This window comes from Canis aureus, unplaced genomic scaffold, assembly GCF_053574225.1.
Source record: "Canis aureus isolate CA01 unplaced genomic scaffold, VMU_Caureus_v.1.0 ptg000196l_RagTag, whole genome shotgun sequence".
Classification (NCBI taxonomy): Eukaryota; Metazoa; Chordata; class Mammalia; order Carnivora; family Canidae; genus Canis; species Canis aureus.
In genome coordinates, this window is record NW_027554474.1 from 38844 (window position 1) to 51204 (window position 12361).

Here is a 12361-nt window from a genome sequence, read left to right on the forward strand (position 1 = left end):
TAACAACTGAAAATCAGCACGATAGACCCTCCCCCAGAAGACCAGCGAGAAGGACAGGGGAAAAACAAGTTATTGACCAAGCAGCACTGGAAAGTTCCAGGGTAAGACAAGGGACTTGCAGGATACAGAATCAGACGATATTCCCCCTTGTTTTGTTGTTGTTGTTGTTGTTGTTGTTATTTTTTATTTCTGTTTGCTTCCCCCACCCCTTTTTTCCTTTCTTTTTTTTCTTTTTCTTCTCTTTTTCTTCCTTTTTTCTTCCTTTTTTCTTTCTTCTTTTTTCTTTTCTTTCCGTCTTTCTCTCCTCTCTTTTTCTCCTTTTCCCAATACAACATGTTTTTGGGCACTCTGCACTGAGCAAAATGACTAGAAGGAAAACCTCACCTCAAAAGAACGAATCAGAAACATCCTCTCTCCCATAGAGTTACAAAATCTGGATTACAATTCAATGTCAGAAAGCCAATTCAGAAGCATTATTATAAAGCTACTGGTGGCTCTAGAAAAAAGCAAAAAGGACTCAAGAGACTTCATGACTGCAGAATTTAGAGCTAATCAGGCAGAAATTAAAAATCAATTGAATGAGACACAATCCAAACTAGAAGTTCTAATGATGAGGGTTAACAAGGTAGAAGAACGAGTGAGTGACATAGAAGACAAGTTGATGGCAAAGAGGGAAATGAGGAAAAAAGAGACAAACAAGTAAAGGACCATGAGGATAGATTAAGGGAAATAAATGACAGCCTGAGGAAGAAAAACCTACGTTTCATTGGGGTTCCAGAGGGCGCCAAATGTGACAGAGGCCCAGAATATGTATTTGAACAAATCATATCTGAAAACTTTGCTAATCAGGGAAGGGAAACAGGCATTCATATCCAGGAAATAGAGAGATTCCACCCCCTGAAATGAATAAAAACTGTTCAACACCTCGACATTTAATGGTGAAGCTTGCAAATTCCAAAGATAAAGAGAAGATCCTTAAAGCAGCAAGAGACAAGAAATCCCTGACTTTTATGGGGAGGAGTATTAGAGTAACTGCAGACCTCTCCACAGAGACCTGGCAAGCCAGAAAGGGCTGGCAGGATATAGTCAGGGTCCTAAATGAGAAACACATGCAACCGAGAATACTTTATCCAGCAAGGATCTCAATCAGAATGGAAGGAGAAAGAAAGAGCTTACAAGACAGGCAGGAACTGAAAGAATATGTGACCTCCAAACCAGCTCTGCAAGAAATTTTAAGGGGGACTCTCAAAATTCCCCTTTAAGAAGAAGTCCACTGGAACAATCCACAAAAACAGGGACTGAATAAGTATCATGATGACACTAAACTCATATCTTTCAATAGTAACTCTGAACGTGAACGGGCTTAATGACCCCATCAAAAGGCGCAGGGTTTCAGACTGGATAAAAAAGCAGGACCCGTCTATTTGCTGTCTACAAGAGACTCATTTTAGACAGAAGGACACCTACAGCCTGAAAATAAAAGGTTGGAGAACCATTTACCATTCGAATGGTCCTCAAAAGAAAGCAGGGGTAGCCATCCTTATATCCGATAAACTAAAACGTACCCCGAAGACCGCAGTGAGAGATGAAGAGGGACACTATATCATAATTAAAGGATCTATCCAACAAGAGGACTTAACAATCCTCAATATATATGCCGCGAATGTGGAGGCTGCCAAATATATCAATCAATTAATAACCAAAGTGAAGACGTACTTAGATAATAATACACTTATACTTTGTGACTTCAATCTAGCGCTTTCTACACTTGATAGTTTCCTAAACACAACATCTCCAAAGAAACGAGAGCTTTAAATGATACACTGGACCAGATGGATTTCACAGATATCTACAGAACTTTACATCCAAACTCAACTGAAAATACATTCTTCTCAAGTGCACATGGAACTTTCTCCAGAATAGACCACATACTGGGTCACAAATTGGATCTGAGCCGATACCCAAAGATTGGGATCGTCCCCTGCATATTCTCAGACCATGATGCCTTGAAATTAGAACTAAATCACAACAAGAAGTTTGGAAAGACTTCAAACACGTGGAGGTTAAGGACCATCCTGCTAAAAGATGAAAGGGTCAACCAGGAAATTAAGGAGAAATTAAAAAGATTCATGGAAACTAATGAGAATGAATATACTACCATTTAAAACCTTTGGGATACACCAAAAGCAGTCCTGAGGGGGAAATACATCACAATACTAGCAGCCATCCAAAAGCTGGAAAGAACTCAAATACAAAAGCTAACCTTACACCTAAAGGACCTAGAGAAAAAAAAAAAAAAAACAGCAAATAGATCCTACACCCAGCAGAAGAGAGTTAATAAAGATTCGAGCAGAACTCAACGAAATCGAGACCAGAAGAACTGTGGAACAGATCAAACAAAACCAGGAGTTGGTTCTTTGAAAGAATTAATAACATTAATTAATTAGAGGTATTGAATAATATAAATGGTGAAGTAACCTCGTACTTGGAATTTAAAAAATTCTATCAGATGGTAGCGTGGAAAATACAGAAAGGAAAGAACAACTAGAAGGCTATAAAAGTGTAGGTTGAATCCAACAGATTTTGCCTTGGATATTTGGGTGATCATCCTACCTTAATCAGATTTGAAAGGTCTTTGAGACTGATTATTTCTTACCCCTTCTTGAAACATTGTGGGTAGTACATTTCCAAAGAAATTCAAAACATAAATGATAGATAGCATTTTCATGAAGATAAATTTAGAATAATTTTAAATACTGTAACAGAGTCTAGGTAGGAAAACAAAACATGTTAGTTATTTTAGCACAGAAAATTTGACAACACAGAAAATTTTACATGCAGGATTGGTTAAGCACATACTGCCTGTTATTGAGGAGTGGAGAAACCAAAAAGGAACACTGAGGTAACACACATACAGTATATATATATTTACCCTGAGAGCTGAAGTATGGTAGGAAGAGGATGTAGTTATTAGAACCTAATGGCTTAAAGGAGGGGCCCTGCAGAACTGGTGATATAGTACCTGCAAGCGGTGTGATGAAGCTGGTTCTGGCTTGGGTCAGATAACAGAGAACTGGAAACTGGAGCTGTGGCTGCTAGGTGTCTCCTTGTCCTGCCTCTCAGTGTGAATTCCAGTGCCTCCTATGGGCAGAATCTAACAGGAAGCTAGCTGACTAAACAGCATTATTTGCAGTATCCCAGTCCTAGTAGCATCACAGTAGAGAAGGGGGTGGTGTTGAGGCTGAGACAGCAGCTTAGTAAACCTTAATAGTTGTTGTCATCAAACTACTTGTAATGAGTTATTTCCAATAAAGTATATATTCAGGATTTTAGAATGAATCTAATTTTGTGGAAAGTGGCCTTGTTAATTTGCAAAGTAACAAACTCTAAAGTGCCATTTATCATTACAATTTCAATTTGGTAGTTCTTTGCTGATAGTTACAGTGGCAGGCCACTTGGACATTGTTTTGGCTTTTTAAAAAATCATAATTCAGAGAAAACTAATTCTGCTTGTTTTGATTTCTAAGACATGGGCTAAATGTAGTGAAATCAGAAAGAATAAATAATGGGCATGTAAGCTTGATGGACCCAAATCATAAACGGTGTCAGGGGATTTCATTTTATGGGTGGAAGCTGAAGACTGTTACCTGAATGGATTAAGTGTTACGTGTTTTCAGAATCAGGATTTCCCTTTCTATAAATTTCAAGTATAGGTATATAATCTCCGAGTAATGGTCTTTTTCATTATAATGCACCCAGTGCTGTGAGCATAACACCTAAATTATTTATAAATTACAAATTTAATCTTATCTGAGATGTTAGCTTTTGAATCTTTCTGCAGGTTACTGTAAACTCACTTTGTCTTTAAATCACTTTTAATGGAAGTTTTTGAGTAAAAATTTTAAAACATAAAATTAGTTTTTATCTAATATTTTCATAATGAAAGAATAAAATAACAGATGAATAACGTAGGTCAAGACATTATTTTAACCTAGGTTTAAGAAGTTATGGAATAACTTTTTTTTAAAAATAGTTCTTTTTTCTCTTTGAAGTTTTCAGACTTTAAATCCAACTTTGAAAATCAGTAACAATATTATCTAGTTATCTACATAGACATTTGGTTGTATGAATGATTTATATGTATCAAACGTTGATGATGGTCTAGTAGAAGTTAACCTTATTTTTTCAGTATTAGATTAAGATACTCACATGTAGTTCCCTAAGTCCTGTGATGAACATTTATTGTGATTTAACATAGAACCTAGCCTATGATAAACTATTTAGGAAAAACTTTTTTGAATGTCTCTTCCTTCCTAATATAAATCATAATAAGACTTACAGATCACATGTAGCTTGTTATAGATTAGTTATGCATATTTGTGATTTTTAAGACGCCTCCGAATTGCTTCATTTAGAAAAAAAAAATTATTCACATTTAAAGAGTTAATTGATATCTTCCCTTCTACATATCTACCAATTTTGATTTGCTGGGAAGTTCTTTAAATTCAATCACAGATGACTTTGCATTTATATTCCAGCACCACTTGTTATCCCTTAAATATCTTCTGCATTTTTTGGAGCTTTTCAAATTGAGGCTCTCAAGATCTACTTTCTGTAACCAGTCTTTGCCTGAAGATATTCTACTTAATTTTTTAAAATATATAAATTTATCAGAAAACTCTTAGGCCCCATGAATTTCTTTGTTATAGTAAATGCCTTTCCTTGATGTTGTAGATGTTATTCAGTGAACCATTCCTTATTAACAATTCATCAGTTAATTTCTAGGATTAACTATTTTTTTTTCCATCTTTTCACTTGGGGAAGAAGTAGTAGGATTCTGTATTTTAAGGGAGAGTGCAGAAAGGGATATACACTTTTTTAAGAGGAGAAAAACATGGTTAAAAGACATTTTGAATTGAAGGAGAGCAGATGGGTGCCTCTTTATTTGTTGAGTACATTCTTTCAGAGCAGTCCTTTTCATCCCTTTTGGTCTCAAGACCTCTGTCTCTACAGTCATGAAAACTGAGAGCTGTTGTTTATCTTCTACCAATATTTACCATATTAAAAATTAAAGCTTGATAAATGAGTCACTTGGGTGACTCAATCAAACATCTGCCGTAGGCTCAGGTCAGGATCCTAGGGTCCTGGCATAGAGCTCAATGTCATACTATTCAGTGGGGAGCCTGCTTCTCCCGCCGCTCCTCACCCTTGCCTAAGAGTGCCTGCCATGTCCCCCAACTCAAAATCTTTATTTAAAAAACTTGATAACTATGAAAAATAATTCTAAAATCAGTTGATTGTAAACCCTTTAATGTTAGCTTATGTAATGTTTTTATGAAAAATAATTATAAAATTAAAAAAATAGATCTTGAGTATCTCTTTAATGCCTCTCTTAAGAGGAAACTTCAGATGTGCTCTGCATTCAATCTTCCATGATAACATACTTTTCTACAGCATCTGGGAAAACTCCACTGTTTTTGTGGTAGAATGAGGAAGAAAAAGACCATCATATTAGTGTTATTATGAAAATAGTTTTGATCTTTTGAAATGATTTTGGGGTCCCTCAAGGGTTCCTGGACAACACAAGGAAAACTCCTGCCTTAGTATATCAAGCCTAAGCCAGCAAATTTGAAGTGTTTGCAGACCTTTTTGAAGTTTAGTTCTTCGCTTGTTGGTTTTTTTTTTAATTTTTTAATTTTATTTATTTATTCATGAGACACACGGGGGGGAGGGGCAAAGACACAGGCAGAGGGAGAAGTAAGATCACGCCCTGGACCGAAGGCAGGTGTTAAACCGCTGAGCCACCCAGGGGATCCCTAGTTCTTGGTTTTAGATACTCTTTTTTTTTTTTAATCAAATTTAACAACTTTAAGATCTAATGTTTAATATGGTGATGGTAACTGGTAACACTATATTGTGTAATTGAAATTTGCTGAGATGAAGACTTAAATGTTTTCATAAAATCTGTTAGGTGATGATGTGTTAATGAACCAGATGGGTGGAATCCTTTCACAGTGTCAAATCATCACAGCATACACTAAATATCTTCCAGTTTTGTCAATCATACTTCAATAAGGTTGAAAATACACAATGAAGAAAAGCATTGTAACACCTATTGCACAACAGTATTTAAATATTTCCCATTACTAAAAGGTTTCCCCCCCACAACCTTTTTTTTTTTTTTTGAGTATGGAAGTGGGGTGGAGAAGATAAACTAGAGTTATTAGTATGTTGTTGTAATGCTGTACGCTGAAACACATTTTGTTAAGTAAGACATTAAGTTATACTGAGCTAAGATTTGGTGGGCAGAATCCACACAGTGTCATAGACTCCTATTCTTCAAGGTTCTGGCCTGTAAACTTTTAACTGTCCTGGAGTTAACCTGGGTGTAAATTAACTGTCATTAAATAATATACCATTTACTTGAGCTGGAAAAAAAAATACCCTTTTTTCTTAAAGTGAGACTTTGACAAGGAAAAAAGTATGTTGATATAATTTTTTTTTTTTGATGCATGCTCCTTATCCCCTGCAGAACAGGTAACAATTCACAAAGCCATCGCTTTGAAGAGCAGTGGTGTAGATCACTCTGCCCTGCTCTGATGTCCTCTCATCCACCTGTCTCAAATCTTATCTACCTCTCCAACCAGACTAGTTATCATAATCAATCTCATGTAACCACCTTCCAAGCAACCCAAATCTTCCAGATACATGCATAGAAGTATTCAGTTTGGGGCAGCCCAGGTGGCTCAGCGGTTTAGCGCCACTTTCAGTCCAGGGCCTGATCCTGGAGACCCGGGATCGAGTTCCACGTTGGCTCCCTGCATGGAGCCTGCTTCTCCTTCTGCCTATGTCTCTGCCTCTCTCTCTCTCTCTCTCTCTCATAAGTAAATAAAATCTTTAAAAAAAGTATTCAGTTTGTATAATAATTTAGGTACAGGGAGTAGTAAGTGGTGAAAAAGCTTTTAGAACTTGGCCTTCTGTGATTGGGTTTCTGCAACTTGGTTGTAGCCTACCTTTGGAAACTAGAAGGATTGAGAATTAACTTTCTGTATGAGAGGTTTGGAGGCACAGGGCTGATTGCCAATAGCTTCATTATTTTGAGGCATAATCCCAAGAGCATAAGTGTGACAGAATCTGCAATATTTTTTCATCTCTTAAAATTATTGCAGCATTTTGAGAATTGGTATTGATTTGGTGGCAATAATGGGCATCCTGAAACTTAAGTTTTTATCCTTTTTTCTGTCACCAATTAGTTTTATGGCGTATGGATAACTCTTACGACTATCTCTAGGCTTGTTGCCTACTTGGCAAAATTAAAGCTGAGTCAGCAGGGCATGAAGGTTCATTCTTTTCCTCAAGCTTTAAGATTGTGTCACTGTCCACTGGTGAACCAGAATTGTAGACTACCAACGTATAACATTTCATTAATCTCAAAGCTCCTTTGAGGAAATAGTCCAGAAATTCATCTAGAAGTAACTTGGGATTCTTCCAGATTCCTGGGGCCAGTGCACTTCTTTAAATTTTACACTTTTTAGATCAGTAGCATGGAAATTGGCCCTCCTTTCAGATTTCTCTAATTTCTTTATAATTTTACTATACCTATAAAATACCTAAAGAGAATGTATCTGAGAGTTTTTGAAAGGCTAGTTTTTGTTACAGGGATATGAGTGATGCTGCTGACCTCATATATTATGTGAGACAAGGTTTAGCTTGCCCAATCTCATGGATTTTGAAGGTGAAGCAAATATATGGCTTTTAATTAGCTCTGTGTTTATAGTTTTATTTTTAAATTCTGTGGGTTTTTTTTTTCTTCACTAAGTAACAGTGAATACAGACCAATTGTTCTTGGTTACTAATATATATGAGTATTATTGTGCATGAGTTTAAAATTGATACGCCATCATGTCATGAAATCAGTTAAGTATGGGTTTTCTAATCTCCACCCCCCCCCATGTGACAGGATTTCAGCAATTAAAATTATGTAATGGGGAACTTTGGTAATGCTTTTCCAAAGTCAAGATGTTAATTTTGCATTTCTCATTCTGTGCTTAATAAACTAATGTATATGAATCTGTTTTAATTTCGTATTTTACCGGATTTTCCATTGTTATTTTTGAAGGTTTTCATAGACTAAAGTCTCCTAAGAGATATAGATAGATATCTACACACACACACACATAGATAGATAGATATCTACACACACACACACACACACACACACACAATTACATTTTATATCAGGGTACATTTTTTTTATGGTCTTTTCCCTTATATGTGCTTTGAAAACCATTGACTGTTGAAGTTTCATAATAAGTGGTTAAATAGTATTAATATTTTCTAATTTTTAAAAATGTATTTTTAAGCCTTATGATTCTGCAGATGACTGGTCTGAGCATATTAGCTCTTCTGGGAAAAAATACTACTACAATTGTCGAACCGAAGTTTCACAATGGTTTCCCAAAAGAGTGGCTTGAAAGGTATTTGCTCTTACTCATTAAAAAATACTTATTATTCTTGACTACAGCTTAACATCTTAGAACTTTCTCAGCTTAGGTTTCTTAGTGAAACTCCTCATTCCCCCCTTCAATTGCAATAGTTGGCCCATTATGTTTTCTATAATTTCTCTTTGCTTAAAAAAAAAAAAGAAAGAAAGAAAAAACTTGGATAAGTCACTGTCCACAAGGACCTTGTAAACCATCAGTATATTTAAGATTTTATATCAACCTATATTATCATTTATAATGAACATTTTCATAATTTAAAGTATATTAATGTTTCCTTCATATGTGTAGAATTAATATTGGGGAGTTTTGGTTGTAGGGTTTAATGGTGTTATAAACAATTGCTATAATGCTATCACTGAGAAACATTAATGTTCTGTTAGCTATGTTTCATCTCCCATACCAGTTGATATTATGGCTATGTTCAGTTCTTTTATTTTCCATATAACATTCTGTTGAGCATTTGGTCAGAAGTGTCATATGTAAACTCATTGTACCTGATGTAATTTTTATGAGTTTATCTATGTTTTATTTTTAGAGAACAGAGACAAAAAGAAGCAAACAAGATGGCAGTTAACAGCTTCCCAAAAGATAGGGATTACAGAAGGGAGGTGATGCAAGCAACAGCCACTAGTGGGTTTGCCAGTGGAAGTAAGTATTAATTTTTTTTTTCTTTGAAACAACATGATGTTTAATTCACTCCTATAGTTTGTATGTTTATATCCATATGCATAGCTGTTTACATATGTAAACTAAAATAATGTAAATGTATAGTTTCTTTTATGTTAGATCTGTCTTCCTAACCTCCACCATTTTGTTTCCTGAAAAGGAAAAGAGTTCATGGAGGATTAGTACACGTATGTTATTCTTCACTACTCATACTGGCTATGATGCAGTTGAATTGGTGGAAAACAAAATCTCATATTGTGGATTGACTCTTAAAACAGGAGTTGTTTGGGTTTTTTTTCCCCCCTTTGCTGAATTGTGTCCTGTTAAACTGGACAGTGAAACTTCTTCCAAAACTCATTGAATGTTTGAATCTAACAATTGAATTGTAGCCACACACAGATGGTAACATTAAAGTGTCTCTTGGTGTTTTGTGTTTATCAGTGAGAAACTTTTTTACCTTTTATCTGGGAACTGATTACATCATCATAGATGTGAATAGCATCTCTATACTGTGAGCATACCTTAAAGGTTTTTGAGGTCACATTTTGTCTAAGTGGGACAATATGAGTAATATGCATTTATTTCTTAATTCAAATTAAATTTGAATTTGAAGCTTTTAGTAAAGGTCCTCTATTCCCAGTGGCTTCCTTTTGCCCAGAATAGAATTTAAATGCCACCATAGACTTCTTAGGCTTTTTATTAGATTTTGAAATTTGGAAGAATTTTTAAGATGTGTTCAGGGAATTCTTGGACATCTTCTTCCTGTAACTTACATAGAAGGTTGTATTTGGTCTTAGCAAGACAGTACTGCTTTTTTGATGGGAAAAGTTTTAAGATGAAGCAGATAGTAAAGTAACATAATTCTTCACTGAATTTTTAAGATATGTTCCTTTGAACATTTAATTTTTTTGTACTAGTGAAATTGTATTTAATTCTTACAAAACAATGATTTAGTGTACTGAAGTAAGGAAATTAAAACTATTTTTGAGACAGAAGACTTGGGTCCTGGTTCCATTTTACTTAATATCTTGAATAACTGTTACTTCTTGCAAACAATCAGAAATAAGGTAAAGGTTTTCCTCTCCAGGTTTAAAAAAAAAAAAAAAAAAAACCGCACCCAGCTTGTAGTAGTTCTGTCTGAACAAACTGCAGAAGGATATTGAGAAGATATGGTGGAGGAGTGGCAAATGGTTGTAAAAAAAATAGTCACTTTTTTTTTTTTTTTTTTTTAAGATTTTGGGCCAGGCCTCTCACTTAGTGGGTGATAGTTCCCAGAGAGGGAAAAAAAATAGCCTAGTGCGTCAGCTTTATTCTTTCCAAAATACCCTATCATTTTAAGTCTCTTCTCCTCTCTTGAAGTAAATGGAAGTAAATAAAGATCTGATGGAAGTATTGATGAAAGTGAAAGTAGTGTTTTTTTGTCTTTCTAATAAACCATCTTTAAGGAAATAAAATCAGAATTGTGTTTTTAAATTGTGTGCATCTTTTTCTTTCACAAATGAAGGAGTTCCTTCTCTTTTTTCTTTGTAATTTCAAAAGTGAAGCATGTTTGTTACTAAAAAATAAAAAGGGGATTTTTTTAATTTCATGAGCCAAGAACATTTGGGGACATACACTTTTTTCTGCGTGTATATAAATGTGTATTAAAACTACATATGTGTGTGTTTTACATAATGGCATTATATGTTACTATTTTTAACCTTTTTTTGTTCATTAATATTTTGAGGAAATATTTCTGTGTCAGTTTAGAAATCCCTGTGTGTTAAAATTACATGGTTTTCCTTTTTTTTTTTTTTTTTTTTTTGATGTGCCCTCATTTATAGGTAATCATCTGTGGATACTTGGGTGGTTTTTATCCTTTTCCTACTGTCAGCAGTGCTGTGATGTCTATCTTTGCCCATTACTTCCTTAGTCACATTCCTAAAAGTGCAAATGAGGAGTCAGTAGGTCTCTGTGTGTGTTGAAGTACAGTCATGTGTCTCACTTTTTCAGTTTTAAGTGATAATTAGAAAAAAAAAAACCTTAGCTATATTTCTTTTTATTTTTCCTTAATTGGTCAACTGAGTTATACCTAAGTGTGGTAGTAATGAAGTCATTGAGTCATTTAAGTGCTTAACTTTTTCTGTCCAAAAAGTATTGGCAGAATTTTCCCATGTGTCCAGCACATTGGTGTTCATGTTGGGTAAGACCTAAAGCTTTGCAGTTTGAACTGCTAATACAAGGTATGCGTGTTGGTGGGGGTGGGCAGATTGAAAGATTTTATATGAAAGGAGAAAAAGGTAGAAAATCAATTTATTTTATGCACTACAGCAAATAATGTTATCTAGAACTTGACCTTGAAAACTTTATGGATAAAATTTTTAATTTGGTTTTACTGCTACTAGATTATTTTCATTGTCTTTAATCTGTGCCTTACAGAATTATTGCTCTATACTTAGAGAAACCTTAACTTGGTGTTTCTCAACTGTAGCACCAATGACATTTTGGGTTAGGTGATTCTTTGTTGTGGGTTGCTGTCCTGTGTCTTAGGACATAGAGTACTGTACCTGGCCTCTACATGCTAGATGCCAGTAGCACACCTCCTCTCTTCCAAGTTGTGATAACCAAGAATGTCTCCTTACATTTGCCAAATGTCTTTGTTGTGGAGGCGGTGTGCAAGTAAAGTCACCATGTTAACTGTTTCGTCTAGAGTTGTGAATCATAGAAAGCTGTTGTAGCTACAGCTTCCTTAGTTCCTATAATGCTGCTGCCACTGTAAAGCTTACAAGTGTCTGAAGAAGTATCAACTTTAATTTTCATCTGAATACATTTGCTTGATACTCTTTGACTCTAGTCTTACAGAAGTGAGATTTTTTTCTTGGTGTCCAGGAAATAAAAGTTATTGGTAATCAAGTGACAGGATTGGTGGGAATTGGGTATGGTATTATTTCTGTTTTATTCCTAAACGTTTCTGTTGTAGCAGTATTCTTTTCAGGAAGAAATTGTAGAATAAAATTTAAGTTCCTTGTGCATGCAAATGGATAGTTTACTGATGAGTTAATATCATGCAACAGATGTTTGTATTTTGCTGTGATTAGCTCAATCTGTTCACCTTTTTCTGTTAAGGTTAATATATGTGTAACTTACAACACTGAATTTCATTTATTAAGTCAAAGACTTTGTGTTTTGATATAACTAAAGCTTTTTGGCAG

The 12361-nt window shown here is 35.0% G+C and overlaps 1 protein-coding gene across 1 annotated transcript in view; it reads left to right on the top strand.

Annotated features, from left to right (window-relative positions):
• The first annotated feature begins 8364 nt into the window (after positions 1 to 8364).
• LOC144309719 (WW domain-containing adapter protein with coiled-coil-like) overlaps positions 8365 to 12361 on the top strand; it is a 28633-nt gene continuing 24636 nt past the window's right edge. Inside the window, exons 1-2 of the mRNA XM_077890820.1 lie at positions 8365 to 8477; positions 9040 to 9152. Coding sequence (XP_077746946.1) covers positions 8368 to 8477; positions 9040 to 9152 — 223 coding nt within the window. The 5' untranslated portion in view covers positions 8365 to 8367. The remainder of the gene's footprint in view (positions 8478 to 9039; positions 9153 to 12361) is intronic.